We start from the raw sequence: 19629 nt of genomic DNA, 5'->3' as shown, positions 1-19629 counted from the left end.
TAAAACAACCAGGTGCTCTGGGCCCAGGAGCTGGGTTGTATTTTGACGAGAGACAGGTTTAGGCGATACCAACAGCATACACATGAGCCGCGTCTCCCCCTTCCTCCTCCCGGCCCCAGGTCCTGCTGCCACCGCAGCACCCATCCCAGGATTGGCCCTGGGGAGCTCTCCTCCTCCCAGGCCCTGATTCGAATCAGGGCCATCCCGGTGCTCCACAGCTGCCTGTCCCGCTGCCACCTGCATCGCCTGTGAGCGTGGAGGGCTTCCCAGACGTGTTGGAGTTGGGGAGCAACCTTGGTGCCCAGGCATTCGCTGGAGGTCCTGGCCAGGATCACCCGCTGGGCCCAGCACCAACCGAGGCAGCCTCCCCCCAGCCCCCGGAGTGGGCGGCTCTTCTCCAAGCGGGAGTTTATGCCTGGCTCGGAGGGGCCGGAGGCAGAGGCGGGCGCTTGCGGGCAGCAGCAGGCTCCCCGGGGCACAGCTCGGCACAGATGGCGGCCAGGTCCTGCATGCAGAGCAGCACCTGGCAGAGACGGGGGCCTTAGCGCCACGCTGGCCGGGGACACGAGTGTCCCCATTCCCACCCAGACACCCCGGGGAGGGGACTGCGCTCACCGTGTCCAGTTGGGCCTCCGTGTCCTCCAGGGCCACGTCTGCCGGGACCTTGAGCTGCTTGGTGGCCAGCTGGAAGAGGTTGAGCACTGCCATCCGGATCTGCCCCAGCAGCAGGGTCTTCTGGACGGCTGTGGTCTGGATGTGGGTCCAGTGGGTCTCCTGGGGCAGAGCGGGAGGCAGCCCTGGGCACCACCGCAGCCCCACGGCGAGCCTGGCCTGCCCCACATCCCCCACCAGCCATCCTGGTGCCATGCCCTCCATGGGCACGGTGGCTGGCGAGGCTTTCCAGGAGCGCAGGAAAGCACCTCCTCTGCTCCCCGCGCTGTCCGGGGGCACAGCCTGCCTTCCCCCCGCCCCATGGCGGGTCCAGCATCGGGGCGCGGGCGCTGCCGCCTCTCCCTCCTCACCTCCTGCTGCACCTCGCGCCGGGCGGCCTCCAGGCGGGCCTGCAGCTGGGCCAGCTCGTTGCTCCGCCGCAGCAGCTCGCCGCCGGCCTCCTCGCGGTAGCGCCGCAGCCGGGCCTGCTCCGCCGCCAGCCGCTCCTGCCCGGCCTCCGCCCGGCGCGCCAGGGCCGCCCGCGCCCCCGCCAGCGCCCGGAAGCGGGCCAGCATGGCCGGCACGTCCGGGAACTGGGCAGCGGGATGGCGTGAGGCGGCGCGGCGGCTCCGGGGATTTGGGACTTGGGGGGGGGGGGGGGGTCGGTGGGGTCCCGCTCACCTGCGCCGCCCGCGCCAGCACGCTCCGCAGGTAGTCGCCGAAGACGCGGTGGCTCCGCAGGCGCCGGCCCAGGTGCCGCCGCCGCCGCAGCAGCCCCGCCAGCTCCCCGCGCAGGCGGGCGGCCTCGGCACCCCGCTGCGCCGCCCGCTCCCGCTCCTGGCGCGCCCGCCGCAGCGCCCGCTCCCGCTTGGCCGCCGAGGCCTCGAGGAAGGCGTCGAACTTGCGGACCTCCTCCGCGAGCTGCTCCTCCCTGCGGGCCAGCTCCCGCCGGCGCTGCTCCAGGCTCGCCATCCTCTGCCGAAAGGCCTGCGGGGACGCCGGGGCGGCTGGGGCAGGGGCCTCGCGGGGCAGCGGCACCGCGGCGGGGCCGGGCGCCTCACCTGCCGCTGGGCCTGCAGCGCCCGCTCCGCCTCGGCCGCCTGGCGCCGCTTCAGCAGCAGCCGCGTGGAGGGCAGCAGCGACGCCGCGGCCCACGCCGGCGCCTTCCTGCCGGCACGGCGCAGGGTTTGCTGCTGCCCACACGAGTGGGTGCCCCCATCACCCGCACAGTGACACCCGCCCTGGCAGGGACACCAGGGGGCCCGCCCCCCCCCCAGCAGTTCCCCTGAGTCACTCCAGGAGACATCCGCAAACCTCTCCCTTGCTCCAGCCCCCCCCATCAGCTCCCCAAATCCCCCCTCCCCATTAACGGCAGGGAAGCGCAGCAGCTGGGGGTGCAGCCGGATTCCCCCCCCTCCCCAGCCCGGCCCCCTCCGCAGAGCCCTGCCGGCCGCCGAGCAGCCTCCGAAAGGGCTCCGCTCCACTCTGCTCTGCTCCACCGGCAGCTGCCCGTGCCCTCGGGCAGGACGGGGGGATCTCACTGCAGCCGTAGCTTGTCCCGGAAAGCTGTCCGCAAGTATTCCTCCACATCCAAGGCCATGCTGGGAGGGATTTTCCCGGTGCCTCCGTGCCGAGGGCTGGGCGAGGAGCAGTGTGGGAAGCAGGGAGCCAAGGCGACCGGCAGCACAACACCGTTGCCAGGGGCGCCCCAGCCCCGGGGAAGTTTCGGTGATCCAGCTCCGAACATCCTTAGTTACCTCCCGGCCGGAGCACCCTGCCCGCCGTGGGGCTCCTCAGAGCCGGGGCCTGGGCCCCCGGAAGGCAGCAGGGCCTCCCCGCGGGACGTGTCCCCTGCCGTCCCTGCTGCCACCGCGGCACCAACCCAGCCACAGCCCCGCTGGGGAAAGCGAGGGTGCCGCGGGGTGCTCCGCCTGCCCCCGTCCTGCCCCCAGGCCCCTCCCTTGGCACCGTCCCCCCTCAAGCCATCCTTTCCAGCTCCGATTCCCTCCAAAGCCCTGGGGTCACTCTTTGGTCCCCCTGGGTCCCCCGCCTCCTTGCTCCGCGCCCCCGCAGGGCTCACCCTTGCGCTCTGGGATGCTCCGCAGCGCTAAGTCTGCGCCATGGTCCCACCCGCAGCCCTCCAAGCACCCCTTCCCTCCAGAGCCCTTCCTTTCGTCCTCCAGCCCGCTCCCAGGGCCCTGCGGCGGTGCCCAGCCCGGCCCCAGCCCCGGCTCCCCGGCCGCACTCTGGTCCCCCTTGGCCACCGCTGCTCAGGCCCCACTCCCTGTCTGAGATCTCTGTGCACAATTGGATCCCTGTGCAAGTGTGCCCATCCCCTCCGTACCTGCTCAGCTCTCCTCCATTTCACTCTTGTTCTTCTCCACTGTCCTGGTGCAGGCTCAGACCCCTCTGCTTCACCCATGGTGGGTACATAGTTTCCTTCCACTCCTCCGTGTGCCTTCCAAACGCCTCCCTTTCCCTCCCGTGCCTCCAGATCCCCTCCATCCCCCATATGTGCTTAAATCCCTTCCTTTACCCTCCATGTGCTCCGATGCTTCCCAGTTCCCCTCATTTGTGCTCACATCTCCCCCCTTGCCCTCCAAGTGCTCTTTTCCCCACAACTCTCTGCTTTATGCAGCCCATTCCCTCCAGGAGCCCTAAGCCTGTTCCCCTCCATGCATCCTCAGAGGCCTCTCTGCAATCTCCATTCCACGCTGGTCCCATCCGCGCACCACTCCCGGCCACGCGCGCTGATCCCCTCTATTTCGGTGTGCACTCATATGCCCTCCCCAGGCCTGTCTGCAAACCCACTGCTCCTGTTTCCCTGGTGTCCCCTTTCGTTCCCATTATCCCCGCAGAGTGCTCAGATTTGGTCTGTCCCCTCTGATCCCCTCTATTACCCACCGCACGTTCTGACCAGCTCCACATCACTCCTTGCACACCCTGATCCCCTCTGTTCCCCCTGTGCACACTCAGACCCCTCCTGACCCACGTGTTTGCTGGGATTCTCTCCGCTGCCCTTCAGTCCATGCTATTTGTCACCATTCCCCCCATGCATCCCAATCCCTCCTGTCTCGGGTCCCCCTTATGCGCTCTAAGCCCTGCTGTTCCCCACTGTGCACGCTCAGACCTCTCTGTTCCCCTCCGAGAGGGCCTGGAGCAGCTGCAGCCGTCACTGCATGCTCAGATCCCTATAGTCCCCCCTCGTGGCTGCCCAACTCACCTCCATTCCCTTCTGTGCACAGTCTGATCCCCTCTGTGCACATCCGGATCCCCTTTTCCCCTCCCTGCACAAGTTCCCCGCCATCTCCCTCTGTGCTTCCTCCCACACTGCACAGCTCAGATGAATTCCTCTGACTTAGGTACAGAACATTTCAGATGGACTTGGGGAAAAAAATATTTATAATAAAAACCATCAAGCTTCCCTGGAGAGTCTGCATCACTCATGTCCTGCCCACTCACAAGCAGTTCCTTCTGCTGTCCTGGGACCCAGACACTCGAGGTGACTTTCTCCATCATGCTCCCTGCAACCCTGGCATTACTCATGGTGGCTGACCAGAATCCCCTACTGGTATTCAAGTCTGTGACAGGCATCAAGGTGAGCGGGCTACTGGGACCCATTTCCTGAGCTCTGCCTGCCTTGGGATGCCACCTAGTTAAAAAGGATACCTGAGACAGAGAGGAACACGGGAAGAGAGAAGAAGTGGAGAAACAAAGCTGGGGGAAGGATGGAGTAAAAACCAGGGAAGGGACGAGTGCAGAAGGAAGTGGGGATGTTCTGACCAAACCAGTCCGCTGCACGACCCTAACAGCCTGGGTTCAGCCACATGGTAATGAGGATGTGCTTGAAACTGGGCTTCCAGCTGGAGCTTTCTGCATTTCTGCAAGAAGGGATGGAAACTATGTGACTGGTGTGTCTTCTCTCCTTTTTTCCTGTGGCGAGACGCCGCCGTGCTGTTCACCATCATCACCTACACAGGGCGCAGAGCAGCAGCACAAGAGCCAGTGAGTCAGAGAACAGGAATTCCCCTCTCTCCTGGCAGATGCTCCTGGAAGACCTGCAGCTTAGCAAGGGGGCAGGCAACTCCAGCCCCAAAACTCAGCCAGCGAGCAGGTACTAGTGCTCACCTTCTGTGAGGTGGTTGAGGTAAGCACCTTGGATGCCGTTCCCATTGACCAGTGCCATCACCTCATGCTTGGTGGAGCTGCCAATTAGCTCCTCTTCCCCCTTGCCCTCATCATCCTCTTCCGAGTCCACCAGCACTAAGACATCGCTTGAGTCTTGATTTCTGTGAACAGCAGAGCAGGCAGAGGTGGATCTGAAAGCTGAGGACAGCTTGTCCTGACTCCATCCCTCCAGGCTCTGCTAATTCTATACATCAACATGACTGATTTTGGTGGACTATTCCAATCCTGCACTAACCATGTTTGAGGAATAGCTGGTCTTGGACCCTGCTGGCAGCAACATCACCAACAGCAATCTGTACTGCTTCTCATTTGTCTTCCAAACCATTTCACAAATATTCATGTGCTAAACTGCAAGAGCCCCTCCTGAGTGGACTTACTTTCCCCTCTTGCATAGATAGGAACTGAAGGCATTTGGAATAGAGCCATCCCACCTCGCCTACACCAAGGAGCTCTTCTGCACAGCCTTCTCCCACACTAACAGGTGCCTTGCCAGCACCATCCCTGTGCACCTAATGGCAATGCCATCCCTGCTCTCATGCCAAGTGCTTTCCTCCGCCCTCATCCTTCTGCTCCCGCTGTGATGCCAAGTCTCACCCAGGCGCTCTGACCCCCTTCGGGGACCGTGGGATGCACAGTCTCTGCACAGCTCCCACACAAGCACAGCTTTGCTCTGGGGGCTGCTCTTGCCTCAGGCCATGGATTCCCTACCCTACGGATAAGGCATGTCTGCCATGATGTGGAGGAGTGGGATCGACCAGGACTGGGTTGGGGAAAGCCAACACTCACCTGAACGCAGTGCCTGAACAAGAGACAATAAAACAGAAAAGACAACGTTAGAAACCATGAGCAGTCCCTCAGACAAAGCACCCTTGGTTTTACAGTACAATCTCTGCCTATTCTGCCCGCAGTAGGAGGGCACATGTGGCAGTATGGATGGAAAGGTGGTCCTCTACCCTGCTGGAAGGGGAAAGCAGTCAGCCTGCCCACATCAGATGCATCAGAGATGTCACCAGGAAAGGGGAGGACAGGGTTGCCCCAGCACGGTACAGGTCTCCTGGGGAGGAGGAGAGGGAAAGGAGTCCAAAGCACTCAGCTGGAGAATGGCTTTGCGTTTCCAACCCGTCTGCCTCCAGGGCTGACGGGATTTTTACCAGCAGTGGGATGTGTTTCAAGACAGTGGCAGACTCCAGCAGGCCAGAAGAGACAAGCAACCCCCTGAAATTGCACGTTTGGGATAAAACCGGGACACCCCAGCAAGGAGTAAGCCCCCTCCCTGGCTTGCGTTGAGGAGATCTCCTACCTCTCAGGCACAGGAGGGGATGATAGTACAAGACGATGCCGGAGACGGTGAGAATAGCCAGCAGGGACAGCACCACCACTGCACCCACGATCCCAACTATATTCACTGGCTCTGCAGAGAGAGAAGACATGGGAGGTCAGCTTGTCACTGGGACATGGATGCGCTCGGTGCAAGCAACAAAGCAGGTCCCAGTGCTGTCTCTGCTCTGATTTCCCATCATTGCAACAGTCCCACCAGCACAACGGGCGCTCACGCCTCATCGAGAGGGAAAACACTATGGCAAGACCCTTCATTTTGGTCACATGCATTAAGCAAAAGCAAATCAATCCCTGGCTGTTGGGCCTTGAGCAGCTTGGCCTGCAGAGACGCAACTCTGTCCCCACAAGCTAAAGGAGGAACCAAGGACGCAACTGCACTGCTCTCCCAGGCCCCTTACACTGAGGGAAGGAGAATCAGGCCTTCTTGCCTTGTGGGGTGAGGGGACCCCATCCCACATCTGTGTGTGCTGCTGCATCCTACAAGTATGGAAAGTGCCAATGGGCAAAGAGGGTTCCTGGTGGCAAACAGAGCCTCTTGGGAGCTCTCCAGTGGCTGCCGCTAACTGTGCCCTTGTCTCCTCCTCACTCCCTGCCACAGTGACCCCAGGCAGCCCCACTCACGCTTCACCGTCAGGCAGACGAACACCTCCCTCAGCCCCACGGGGTTCTGCGCCTTGCAGACGTAACAGCCCCCATCGGCGCCCTGGGAGCAGTTCCGGATGGTGAGCTGGGACACGTTGCCCTCCTGGGTGATGAGGTACCTCCCTCCGGGTTTGATTTCCACCTCCGGCTGGGTGATGCCCTGTAGCCAGGTGAGCCTTGCTGGGGGGGTGCTCTCGGTCACACGGCATGTCAGGGTCACATCATCACCCACAAAGCAGGTCTTCAGGGGCTCTGACTCCAAAGAAGGGATCTCTGAATAGCACAGGGGGGAAGAGAATTAAGGAAGGGGTGGGGGAGCTTAACTAGCAAGCTATCAGCCATCTGACTGATTAATAATCATTAACAGGAGGAAGTCAGGCAGGACGCTGGGACTCGAGCACTGCAGGTTTAGCATTCAGCTGACCCACGGGACTCTTCAGTGGCCTCTCAAGGAGCAGTCTGAGCTCCTTTCACACCTCTCAGTGCTTGTTTTGACACCTGACTTCATACCCCCAAAGGATGTTTGGAGGGTGGCCGGTGGCCCTGGATGGAAAGGTGGCAGAGAAGAGAAAAAGCAGCCCAGGGATTTTCCATTGGATCAGCAGAGCCCTTGTTTAGCCCTGACAACCCTTGGAGGACAAATACAGCTCAGGTTTTCAAAAGGCACTTCAGTCATCCCTCCTTAGACACCCGAGGGGGTCTCAGAGAGTATGGACAACCCTCCTGCTATAAAGCCAGCCCTGTTAAACCTTATCTCAAGCAAGTCACTAAAACCACCTGTCACTTTCTCCATTCCTGGCCACGGGCACAAGCGCACAGGCGAGAAGCTTGGCGCAAGGAGCAGATTTGTCAGCCCCTGAAAATGTACCCAAAACATGACTCACCTGCAACTATGCCATGCTGGATGTGGGCTGCAGGACTTCTGTGCCTTGTGTGGTCGCCTCTGCCCAAGCCAAACCCCGCCGCGCTCCCTTGTTAGCATCTCCCCCTGCAGCGAGTGCCCACAAGCCTGGCTTGCCTGACAACCGCTTTAGTGCTCTGGAGGGCAGAGAATGACTGGGCACCTGTCTGCCCTGTCATTAGCAGGCTCATTAATAGCTGACAAAGTGGGCAAGCCAACTCACTTATCTCCACAGTGCACGCGGGTTCCTCCTGCTTGACTACATGGCTCCCAACACACTTGAACACTTTGCGATGGGAAAGGCAGGAGCTGTTCAGCGTCTCCACGTGGGTGTCGGCGGAGCTCGTAGAGCTGATGACCCAGCTCGTGTTTTCCAGATCGCCCCCCTCTTCTCTCCAGTGCAGGGTGGGGTGGGGAGACCCGCCAGGCCAGCTGCAAAACAGCTGCAGCATCTGTCCTGAGGAGGAGGTTCCAGCCCAGCACTTCAGGGATGACCGTGGTGGATCTGTCAGCGAGAACAGCATGTGGTTAGAAACACTTCCAAGTCACAGCTCCTGGTATCTCAGGATGTGCTTGGTTTTGCCTTCACTTCCCTTAAGACTCTCTGGTCTCTCCACTTATCTTGCTTCCTGACCTTGTCCCAAACCCCAGGGGAGCACAGCTCTGAACAACAGCCAACGGAGACCAAGCAGGAGGCTGTCCTGTGAAAGGCACCACAGCAACCACAGCCAAGCCTTGAGGGACTAAAACAGAGCGGGGGGAAACAAACTATTGCCACAGTTTCGTCCGAGAGAGACATGATAAGCATCTAAAAACACAGCAGGAGAAAAAAATCTCCATGCTGCCCTTGGCAATTCATCACAGCACAGATCTTCATGCCCAGCTACAATGGAGTGACACAGATTCACACCATGCAAGAACAAGGCTCTGCCTTTCTCCCCCATCACGGAAACAGGCACTCCGATTTGCCCAAGGGAACATGCAAACCTCGGGACTCTGGCCTAGGCTGCACAGCTTGAGGACGACAACAAGGGAAGGAATGAGAGCACTCAAACCTGCAGGCTGACACCTCCTCGCCCCTCCGCAAAGAGGGTGCCAGGGTCCCCACATCAACCATCTCCATGGGATAGCATCCTCTTTCGGAGGTACATGGCACCTGCCCGTAGCTTTCAGTATGTCAGAGGCAAGTAACCAGCTGCTAAGAGGCACCAGTCCAAAGCCGGACTGCTTCTCCAGCAAGACCAGCGTAACGTTGATGAAGGAGGCTGTTCCTCGTGTGCAAGATGCTCTGTGCCTGCAGGGAGCCCTGGTGACTCCAGCTTGCAGTGTCAGGCCCTCAGACACGTGCCGTTGAAGCCAACCCCAGCCTGCCCTGCCCCTTTCCTGCACCACTGTTGGTGCCACGTGGGGCCAGACTGGCTAACTCAGCCACGCACTGCAATCTGTGTCCACATCGCACTGCAGCAGTGGGGACAAACTCCAAAGACAGCAGGTAGGCAAAGTCACTGCTGGCTTCATGCCAGGGCCAATCACTGGGTCACAGCCAACACTGTATTTGTTATTTAAATAGGGAAACAACTGAATGATGACAGGAGGTCAGAAACCAACAGAAACCCAAAAGTGATCCCTTTGGGTAGAGCTGGGGCAGGACATGGGCTCACATTTCACGCAGCGTTTCAGTTCCTGCCTCTCTGCCATCAGCTGCTTTCTTTACATTCCTGACCCTGCCCGAGAGTACAGTTTTGGTGCTGAAACTGTAACACATACACGCATGCACACACATACATGTGTTCATTTAACAGCCATAAGGATTCTGGACTCTGACCTAGGCAGAATTAATACATTGTGCCCCTGTGCCTGGCTTGCCTCATTCTATGCTGAACAAGACCCCACTGAGAGATCAGACACTGCCAAACAGCCTCAAACAAGAGCTGCCAAAGGGATGTCTGATGTTGATTTTGCAGGATGTTTATTCAAATGACCTGAGAGATGACAGAATTTAGAGTAGGAAACAAAATCATGGTAAGAAAACAATGTCCCAGGAATAATAAAAGCAAAGAGCAGCTTCTAACTAGGGTGTGTCTGTTCCTTCTGGGCAGAGAGCCTGGAGCTGTTACCTGGGGGCTGGTCAGAGAAGAGCAACCCTAAATGGCTGCCTGCTCCAGTCCAGATGGTGTTAAAATGCTGTTACCACAGCCCTGTACCTGTAATAAAACCAGCTCTTCTCCCCACTGGCCACCCTCACTCACAGCTGCCCAGCCTGGAGCAGGGCAGAGACCTCACCTCCTCAGTGTGCAGTTCAGGTAGCTAAGTCCCAGGTACCAAACTGGAGAGGAAGGAAACACTGACTGCTTTACACCTGGGACATTAGGGGAGGAGAGGATACAAGGCACAAAGAAGCATCCTTCCCCACTCCTGGCCCACCTACTCCTACCTTTGTCCTCCACTGGGTTCCAGCCAGCACAGCCCGTGCAATGGGCAGTATCTGAGAAAAGACTTGCTCCTAAACAGCAACTGTCTGTGCAAGAAAGATGCTTCCCCTTCCCCAGTAATGGACTTTTGAGAAAGTCCTGCAAGAGGGATGACTAGGTTTCCTGGGGCACCAGGAAAAATTGGTACACAGAAACCAACCAGCTAGCTCACAGTCAGGCACGAGGGCAGCAGCGGAAACGAGAGAAGAATGCAACCTCCAGTAGGCAACTGATTACATACAACTAAATGGGCTCAACTAAACTTTGCCTGTATGTGCTTAAATGCAAAACTAACTTCCTATGACTCAGTCACCCTCAGCAAATGTCTGGAGAAAAGGATCCGGCTGCAGAAGTCCCCATCCCTTCCTGGGGCTTGACCTTCCATGAACTACACGTGTATCTTATACGACCTTTCAAACCCTCCAGTTCTGTTAAGAAAGTTCTCTACATCTCCTGTGTTCCAGCTCTGTAGAGGTATTACAACCAATCCTGAATCCCAGCTGCGGTTAATAAGAGCAACCTGTCAGCCTGCATCATCAGAAACTACCCCGCAATGAGAAGGAGACACAGCCTTTCTAGACTGTCCAGCAGGAGAGCTACATTTTTCATGCTGATTCCTGGAACCTGCTTCTTGAAGTCATCAGCTTTACATCCTGAATTCCTGGGCTTTTCCAGTACAACTCTTTTTGTCTAAATGCTAACAAGAAATCTGTTCCCAAATGTAAAACCAAGCAAACAAAAAAATACCAAAAAAACCAAACCAGCAACAAGGGCCCTCTGCATGCAGGAGCATTTGTCTATCCCTGAGGCCAGAGAAGAGCCATCAGAGGCATATATCAAATTGCCAACAGCCATACCAGGAAATCACTCGGAGGTGTGCAATTACACATTTCCTTCATGCCATGTGCTTCCTATCCAATGCAAACACAGGATGATGGCTCAAGGCCTCAGCTGTGCCTTTGCTAGAAGTCTTCCTCTGCCTTTTTTTTTTTTAATACAGTTTAAGGCAAAAAGAAAACTTTCAGGAACATCCAGCATGAGATAGACTGAAGACTGTCAACTGGCAACTCCAACATGAAACCTACAGATCCTGGATGGCTCTTTCAAACCATGTCTGAAAGATTCACTCCATCCCAAACTACGTTGCTCCAATGGTTAATGACAGTGAGTGGGGAGGGGGGGATCCATGCTTCTAGCCTGAATTGTTTGGCTTCACATTCTGGCCTTTGCTGATACTTCTTCAGCTGACTTAAAGCACAATCAGAAATCTTTCTCTCTCCCATGTTAAAGATACTGCAGTGGCCCATATCCCCTTCGTAACCCTCAAAAATCAATCGAGAAGTTCTTCATTAACAAATGAAGTTCAGAATGCAGTACCACCACTTGACATGTCCACAGCATTTCAAAAAATGTAATCTCACTAGAAGGCACCTATACACCATTATCTGCACTCCACCAGTGAGGAAAAAGCGCAAAGATTTTGAATGACACCCACAAGCAGTCAGTAGCGGTGGCATTGCTGCTCGTATCTTTTGCTCGTGATTATTTTGTATACTTGCTCAAGATTTAGGGCTCCCCCCTCCTCAGCCCCAGGCTGACACATTCTCTGAAGCAGCCCGGGGCTCGATTCCTTCATTCCAATCTTCTATGGCCTTTTCCAACCCTATCTGCAGATTCCTTGCCCCAAGAGAAGAATTTTTACCCGTTTGAACTTTCAGAGATTTAACACGTACTGAACAGGTGAAACTCTTTTACGACACACACCCTTATTCCACCAAACACTAAGAAGGAAGGAACACCCTGAATGCAAACAGAAAACCAAACTAGGGTCTGGCACGCTGAAGGTGTTGACGGAAAGACCAGCAAGAAAGAGCGAGCCAGCAGAGCACACAGTATCACTGATACAGGGAAACCGGCAGCAGCCTTTCCCTCTTCTAATCCCCGGAATATGGACTGGGCTGGCATAAAGGACAGCGGGTCACAGTCCAGGTCTGAGGGGCCAGAATCTAATCACATTTGATTAGACTTGCTGAAGGGGCCAAGAGGGATATCAGCCCAGGACCTGTGTTCCCTGCTAATCTGGCGGGGGCTGTTCCTACAGAAGACATGAGGCATCTTGGCAAGATAACGATTCCTTGGCAGGAGCAGGGAGAACTGTGCCAGTGATGTGGCAAGTGTTGCACAGTAGTGCTCTCAAACCTGGTCCTCCACCCACACCATAAACATTCGTAAGAGACTGAATGAAAAGGAAATGTGTGTAAGCACCGGAAGAAACAAGAGAATAAAAGGCTAAAAAATGCCCTGTGCTGATAACAGACTCATTCCCAGAATACTGCTCCCAGGATAGTGCTCCTAGCAGCAGATTTGAGGAATACAGCGCTTCTGTCAAGACTGAAGGCTGCATTCTGTAGGACGCAGCACAGTAAACTGGTCAGCAGAAGACCCTCCATCCTCACACCAGGAGGATGGCGAGAAGGTTGCAGCACAGCGTGTATTCCGTTCCTTTTCCTTAGTCCAACAGGAGAAAAGACTCTAGACATCTATTTCAACCATATATTCCAAGTGAGGGAAAACAGGCCAGGCTGCTGCCCCCGTCTAAGATTTAGGAAGGCCGATGTCAGCTGAATTCTGAGGCAAAGGGCCACCCTGGAACAGCTACAGGATATAAAAAAAGTCTGTCCAAAACCTAGTTTATTGTCACCAATCAAGAAGGAACTGAAGAGATGTAGCAAGGACTTAACAGCTGGAGTCCCCTGTCCCGTGTGTCACACACAAGTGATTCTTGCCAGGCCACTTGGTCTTAATACTTGTGAGCATGGGAGTACAGCTGACTAAAATCAACTTGCTCATAGGTTTTGTATCACTTTCCCCTTTCACAGGCTATTTTTTTACCAACGCCAGATTCCCTGTGAACGTGGAAACCTGTGAGAATCAGGGGGAGAAATTCACAGACACAGAACAGACTTACTGGCTACCAGGAGTTGGACTCTGTGCTCATGGTCTGTTTTGTTCAGCACTTCCTTGCAAGTGTAGTTGCCTTCATCCTGCAGACGCAGTTCTGTGATGCGCAGAGAGCTGTTGTCAACCAGGGAGAAACGGACGTCCTGGGGGAACGCGACCTTTGAGGAGAAGAGCGGGGGGACGGACTGGGGATCCCCTTGAAACCAAACCACTTCCGTTGCTTCTTTGGAGACATTTCGGCACAAAAGGAGGATGCTTCCTCCAGCCTCCCCATAGACCACTTCCTCTGTTCCTGCAAAACAGGAGAGACAGTGTTAGGGATCTAAGGAAGCTCCAAAGCCCCCTTCTGTCTGCAAACTTTACAGCAAGAGACCTGGGCATGTGAACAGGAGATTTTCAAAAATACCAGGCCAACAGCCTCCATTAGAGGAGGATCCATCCCCTCCAGCCTGTGATATAAGAGCAAAGCTGTTTTGGGGAACCTGCTGAGGTTACCACGCTTCATTACCATGGCTGAGGTTGCCATGCTTCATTACCAGGCCTGAGCCATTTCTCTTTGCCTGCCAGCTTTCTACACATCCAGCTTCCCTTCCTGATTTCCCCACCAATTTTTGCTCAGGTGGCCCCGGGGTGGGCACCTTTGCTATTGACTCCAGAATCCTTTAGAGTTGCTGTTATGGGGCTTCTTGTCAAGTATCAGCACAAGGTGTTCTGGGCATCAGGCAACTAAAAATATTCAGTGCAGATGCATGATCAGAAGGAGGCACATGGCTTAAAAGGCTAAATAATAATAATAATAGGCTAATAGGCTAATAAAGGCTAAATAATAAATAATAAGAAATAAAGGCCAGGCTGTTCCTGCCTAAGAGAGATAGGCAAGATACAAGTCACGTGAGGCGGCCAAACGTGAGCTGTATCGGAGCACTGGTGACTCAAGTTCGGCAGCGATGAGAATCTAGTTTCATGGTCAGAGCAATGTTCATGCTCACCCAATGTTCTGCTGAACCAGGTACTCCTCTGTCCCAAGCAGCCTCATCCCTCCACTGCTCAGGGAGCCAAACAGTATCCAAAAGGAAAAGGCCACCCCCCACCCCATGACTCTGACACCGGTATCCGTAAGAGGATGGCAGAACTGTTGAAATCCCCCTTTTGCCCTTCCTAGGCTCCGACCTCGAGTACCTGCTTCCCCTGCCAAGTAGCACTTGAACCCTACAGCAGAAACAGCCTTATCCAAGCCACACGGCAGAAATCAGACCCACCATCTAAACCTGCACAGGTGTCAACCACTGCAGCACAGTGCTGTTTAGAGAAGTAGAAAGGTGGATGGGTGGTTTGGAGGGAAAGGGAGTAACAGCCAATCTGGCCCAAAACCCAACACCCCCACCCTATTCCTGCTGTATCAGAAGGCCTGATCACGTATCTCAGCACGCAAGCACTACCGCCGCAGAGGGGCCGAGCGGGGTGAGCGGCCAGAGCTGCTCCCGCACCTTCTCTGTTTGCAGGACCCAGGCTTTCACGGCTACCCCACCACGGCTAAACCCCATCAGCGGCGGCCGGAGCTCGTCCAGCCCACGCTCGGGGAGCGGCAGCCCGAGTCACCGCACCGAGAGCCATAAACCAGCAGCCTGTTCCTTCCCCGGCCATCTGGCAGGCTCGGCGCGGACAGCAGGGCGCCAGGCGGACGGGGAACGACTCCCGGCATCGCCGCCGCCGCCTGCCCGGGCCCGTCCCTACACGAGCCGTGGGTGCCCGGCTCCCGAGGGGGGTCAAGCCCACGCCACCACCCTCCAGACCCCTCAGTTTTGTCCCGCTTGCTTTCAAGCCCTGTTTTTCAGGGAAGGGCTGTCACGCATATTGGTACAGCGCCTAGCGCGCCAACGAAGGGACTTTGGACAGGGTCCCCAGGCCACACCACAACGCTGCAGCCAACTCCTCGACGGGCGGACGCCACCGCGACGCGGTCGTTTCCACACCTGCGACAACCGGTGGGGGACAAACAGTCCTTCGTCTCCCAAAGCGCCCCGAAACCACCCCGCGGCCGGAGCCCCGCAGCCTGGGCATCCGGGGCGCCGGCTGCTCTCCGCGAAAGGGGAGGCTTTCGAAGCCGAGTCTTTTCGGGAAATCGGCCGACGAGGCCCCGCTCGGGCGGGAGAAGCTGCGGCAACGCCGCCAAACGCCCCATCCGTCCGCCGGGACGGACCGGGCGGAGGGGAGGGGACGGGACGGCGCGGAGGTCGCCCAGCGGCCGCCCCAGCGGCTCGCTCCCCCCCGCTCCGCCGCCCGGTACCTGCGGCGCCCCGGCGCGGCACCAGCCGCCAGACGCACAGGGCGAGGAAGAGCCGCGCCGGCAGCGTCCCGCCGCGGAGCCGCATCGCCGTGCGCCGCGGCCAGCGCCTCCCGCCGCCGCCGGGCTCCGGCCCGCCCGGGGGGCGGTGCCGCCCCGCCTCCGCCCCGGCGCCTTCGGGGGCCCCGGCAGGGCCCGCCCGCCGCCGTGCCCGCGGCCCCGGGAGGGGTCGTGCCTCAGCCCGCGCCGCCCGAGGGGGCTGCCGCCATCTTGGCCGCCCGCCTGCCCCCTCCCGCCATTTTGGCCGCCCCCGCCCCTTCCCGCCGTTCCCCCTGCCGCGCTGCCAGGGACTTCTCTCTCCCTTCCTTCTCCTCTGTCTGGCTCGTTTCGCTAAGAGCGCTGCTTCTCCGGCGTTTCGTAGCAACAGAGGCCTCCCCGGTGGACAGAAGGGGCTAGAGTTTGTGGAGGGCTCTGAGCAGGAGCGAACAACTGCCATGAGTAAAGGCCTGCTTCGTCGCGGTCCTTGTGGCTCCGCGCTGAGCACCGACCGAAGGTGCCCTGGCCGGGGCTGGCAGCAGGACCCGCCGGCGGAGGAGGAGGAGGCAAACGAACATCTCCGTAAACCAGGACTCTGCTCACTGCACCGCTTGTCGAGCTACCCGTGAAGCAAGAGGGAAGAAGCCGCGGAAACTGCACCAACGCAGAGCTCAGCGTAACACTAACAGTGCCACATTCGTACTTGGGGAAAGCGGGTGCCTCTGCGGTGGCTTCTACTTGCATCGCACCCATTTGTCCTAATGCTGAAGATTGTCTCATATTTACAGCGGTTGCTCTGTGGGCAGAACTGTTGGTTTCAACTGAAATTGAACCCTGCCATCATGATCAGAGGCTGAAACAGCCCACACGAAGTCAAAGGCAGTTGGGCTAGTGACTTTGGAGCCAATATTTCACCCGTGGTGGGGGGTCACACACTAATCTTAGGTGCAGTCCAAGGAGCAATACCGGGAACGTTCAATGCAGAGAGGATGGTGTCTCCAGCAGGCAAATCAGGGCACCTCAGTGAAGCTACAGAGCGAAACCCCCGACCCGGGGTCTGGATCCTTTAGCACCTTCCATAGCTCAACTGCCAAAGCAACATCCCCAAAAGAGTAAGGGGAAGAACAGCAATAAACAGCTATGAAGTATACCAAAATCATGATTCTTAGGTATAGGCCAAAAAACCGCCCCCAACATAGCAGCACAGGAAGGAGAAAGCAGGTGGAAAGGGTTAAAGGAGAACTGTCCAGAAGAGCTGGAGAGACCTGATAGAGAGCAAAACCCCCAGCGAACAAGGACAGAGGCAGGTATGAATGTTGTCAGCTTCTTTAAAGGTCTCCTCTGGATTTCTGTGGGCGAGTCTATAAGAAAGCACAGCTAGTGTGCTGTTAAATTTCAGCAGCAGGTATGTTAGAAGAAATTGTGTCAAAGACATAAAGGCTTTTCTCCAGACTAATACCAAGTGGACTTAATGGTCCTTCATTGTCCACCATCACAGAGGCAGTTTCCAGGCTGGTTCATTACATGTAGTGATGTGTAGATTAATTGAGCAATCCCACAACAAGGGTTGTAAAGCGTATAGGTAGCTTCATGTTCTTCCAGACAGGGGGTTCCTCTCTGGGGAAGGCACAACATGGCCAGGTCTCCACCTGTCCTGACACAGGGGGCTAAGGAATGCATGGAGCAGAGCCTGTTCCTCCCTCAGGGCATCACAGGGCCAAAAATGCAAATCGAGGGGGAAGACTACAGCCCTGCTCTGTGCTGTTATGTGGGGAACAGCGCTCAGCCCACTCTTACCAGTTTCAGCAGCAGCTGGATTATGCTCTTTGCGCATTGGAGTGAATACAGAGGTGGCAGCAGCACCATGATCTGCCACCTGGTATGTACCCAGGGCCATGGATGGGCAAGCAGTGCATGGCCTACAGACCTGTAGTTATTAATTGCATGGGCTGCAAAGTCTCTCTATCTTGGGGATCCTGCTTCTAGCATCCTCCTTACTGAAGGAGGAAGCATCAGCCTCTTTCTCCACCTCTGTGGCTCCATATCTTACAGGCAGAAGGGCTAAAACTCCATTGCAGGAATTGAGAGCTGCTTGGGAGAATTTGTCAGCAGCAGAGATCCACAATTGCCCTTCCTGCAGCACGGGTATTTATGGTGAGCCCTCAGGGCTGCACTGCCTCGGCTTGGCTGCCTCACACACCAGGGAGGCAGTGGGAGCAGTTCCTTGTCTGCCGTCCTTCAGGAGGGGGCACCTCCCAACCCAAAAGCCGTGTATCTGGGGCACACCGAGAGCGTCCTTATTAGCGACCTCCTCGTTCTCATCTTATCCCTGCAGACACAAATGAATATGGGGATTCTTAGTAGGTCACTTAATTAACAAAGCAAATGAGGGGAGAAGAAAGAGGCTCAGATAGCTTGGTTGTGCTCAGCAGGCCAAATGGCAGGTGGTGCATGCAGTCATGTAAGAGGTCGGCTAGGTATGCACGTGGAGCAGACTGACCCCATGGCTGTTTGCCTGCAAAGGAGCTGGGAGCAGGTGTCACTTTAGAGGACCTCTTGCTGTGGACCAGAGAGGATTTCTGGCATGGAGGGCGGTTGAAAACCTGGACCTTGAATGTAGGGGCTCTGTGGGGCCAAACCAAACAAGAGGATGGCAAGAGGCACATGTTTCCAGAGGGAAATGTGCACTTGGGCCCTGTGTGCAAAGAGGGAAGCTCCCCCTGCCCTCAGTGGGGGACAAAACTTTCTGTCCCAGCACGAAGACCTCAGCAGCCAGTGGCAAGCAAAGGCCAAGCTCTGGAAGTGTTCCTGAGCAGGCCGTGGTCACAGCGGGGATGGAAATAGCAATGCTCCGGCATTTGCGCTGTCTGTACCCCCTGCCCCAACTTCTCTCACGTTGCCCCAGAATGAATCCAGGCCCGTCCCCCAGGCACAAGCTGGTGACAGACCCTAAGGTCTCCTGCTGCAGCCATCTTTGGGCCTGCAACACGCTATCATGGTGCGTGTGCAAGCTGTGGACTCGGCAGGGCCTGCGCTGTGGTTTCCAGACCCAGAAGAACGCACAAACCCTTCGCTTTGGCCCGGTGGACCCAGAGCCTCCCTGAGTGGCACCACCAAGAACAGTGCAGCCAAGGTGCGGTGTTACTTTCCCTCACCTCTCGCCAGCCTCGGAAGTTACGTAGAGCTGAAGCTGGACTGAGCCAGGATCCGCGCTGCGTGGCCTCCAGGCAGCCCGGGTCCCCCCGCTTTACCCCATTTGGTGCCCTTTGACAGTCAACGCTCTTTCGGCCAGCCAGGCTGGGAGGAAGCGGTCTGAGGCTCCGATGCCGCTTGTGCTTTCTGCCCTTTTCAGAGTAATCTCCTCCGCTTGCAGAGATAAGTTCTTGGCTGAATCTGCTCCGCTTTTCAAAGTGAGAACATGACAAAGCAGAACAGGGGAGATTTGCTCTCCTGGGAGGAGGAGGAGGAGGAACGATGTGCCTCTGACCCATACGCATGTATTCCTCCCCGCAGTAGCCCGCTTGCATCAAGCACAAGCTAAATAATTGCAGGGCCAGCGGCAGGTAACGCGCAGCGGGGACAGCCGTGCCTCTGCCAGTAGCCCGCCAGCGCTCCGCCAGCGCCCAGCCTCTCGCACCTGGGTGACGACGCTGGAGCTCAGCCAGCCGCAGCCAAGTGAACAGCCAGGCCTTGCGCATTCGTGTACTCAGGAGCTGCAGCCATCTGTCATGCTTAGCTCACGTGCACTTTATATTATGTTTACCGTGTGTACAGGGCGCAGAGAAGGAGCCCGGGGCGCCGTCCTTCCGGGCAACGCCCGCGAGGTGCGGGGCCACCGGTGCCGCCTGCCTGCGCCCTCCGTCTGCCCCCGAGCTCCCTGGCCTGCCCGTCGCCACCTCCCTCCACGAGGGCTGTCTGGGCAGAGCAGCGCAGAAGCCACACGCGGTAACGCCGCGTCCCACCGCAGCCGCGGTCGCCGGGGAACCCAAGCGCCCCTCGGCCCGGCGCCTCCGCCCGGAGCGGGAGCGGGAGCGGGAGCGGGAGCACCGCAGCGCCCCGCCGCTCCCCACCCGCCCCGGGCCAGGGGGCGGGGCTGGCGCGCGCCGCCGCCAATGGGGGCGGAGGGGGCGGCGCCGCCGCCAATGGGAGCGCGGCGC

The 19629-nt window shown here is 57.5% G+C and overlaps 2 protein-coding genes and 1 long non-coding RNA gene across 3 annotated transcripts; all 3 read right to left on the bottom strand.

Moving 5' to 3' along the window:
• Positions 1–13: 13 nt before the first annotated feature.
• Positions 14–3958, bottom strand: CFAP73 (cilia and flagella associated protein 73). Its single transcript, XM_064522309.1, has 6 exons — positions 2193–3958; positions 1713–1818; positions 1333–1638; positions 1023–1244; positions 616–774; positions 14–523 (listed from the first exon to the last, which is right to left on the bottom strand). The coding sequence occupies exons 1-6, from the start codon at positions 2396–2398 to the stop codon at positions 410–412; spliced, it is 1113 nt and encodes a 370-aa protein (XP_064378379.1). The 5' UTR covers positions 2399–3958; the 3' UTR covers positions 14–409.
• A 77-nt stretch (positions 3959–4035) lies between these two features.
• Positions 4036–15647, bottom strand: VSIG10 (V-set and immunoglobulin domain containing 10). Its single transcript, XM_026119143.2, has 8 exons — positions 15440–15647; positions 13160–13444; positions 7944–8225; positions 6799–7092; positions 6140–6250; positions 5626–5638; positions 4780–4940; positions 4036–4622 (listed from the first exon to the last, which is right to left on the bottom strand). Exons 1-8 carry the CDS (start codon positions 15522–15524, stop codon positions 4552–4554), a joined length of 1302 nt encoding a protein of 433 aa, XP_025974928.2. The 5' UTR covers positions 15525–15647; the 3' UTR covers positions 4036–4551.
• A 2094-nt stretch (positions 15648–17741) lies between these two features.
• LOC135330220 (uncharacterized) lies at positions 17742–19629 on the bottom strand. The gene is made up of 2 exons (XR_010392091.1): positions 19236–19629; positions 17742–17801 (listed from the first exon to the last, which is right to left on the bottom strand). It is a non-coding gene; the product is annotated as an uncharacterized LOC135330220 (long non-coding RNA).

This window comes from Dromaius novaehollandiae, chromosome 17 (assembly GCF_036370855.1).
Source record: "Dromaius novaehollandiae isolate bDroNov1 chromosome 17, bDroNov1.hap1, whole genome shotgun sequence".
NCBI lineage: Eukaryota > Metazoa > Chordata > Aves > Casuariiformes > Dromaiidae > Dromaius > Dromaius novaehollandiae.
Note: the sequence above shows the minus strand (reverse complement) of the source record. Positions and strands in the feature narration are given on the sequence as shown.

What these genes read in the sequence shown, in the direction of transcription:
- CFAP73 (XM_064522309.1), bottom strand. Translation starts at nt 2,398, where the DNA reads ATGTTCGGAGCTGGATCACCGAAACTTCCCCGGGGCTGGGGCGCCCCT. An exon ending in CGCTGCAGGCCCAGCGGCAG is followed by an intron (nt 1,639 to 1,712) that starts GTGAGGCGCCCG and finishes GCGTCCCCGCAG; the next exon opens with GCCTTTCGGCAGAGGATGGC. An exon ending in TGCTGGCGCGGGCGGCGCAG is followed by an intron (nt 1,245 to 1,332) that starts GTGAGCGGGACC and finishes CCCGCTGCCCAG; the next exon opens with TTCCCGGACGTGCCGGCCAT.
- VSIG10 (XM_026119143.2), bottom strand. Translation starts at nt 15,524, where the DNA reads ATGCGGCTCCGCGGCGGGACGCTGCCGGCGCGGCTCTTCCTCGCCCTG. An exon ending in AGTCCAACTCCTGGTAGCCA is followed by an intron (nt 8,226 to 13,159) that starts GTAAGTCTGTTC and finishes TCTCGCTGACAG; the next exon opens with ATCCACCACGGTCATCCCTG. An exon ending in CGTCTGCCTGACGGTGAAGC is followed by an intron (nt 6,251 to 6,798) that starts GTGAGTGGGGCT and finishes CTCTCTCTGCAG; the next exon opens with AGCCAGTGAATATAGTTGGG.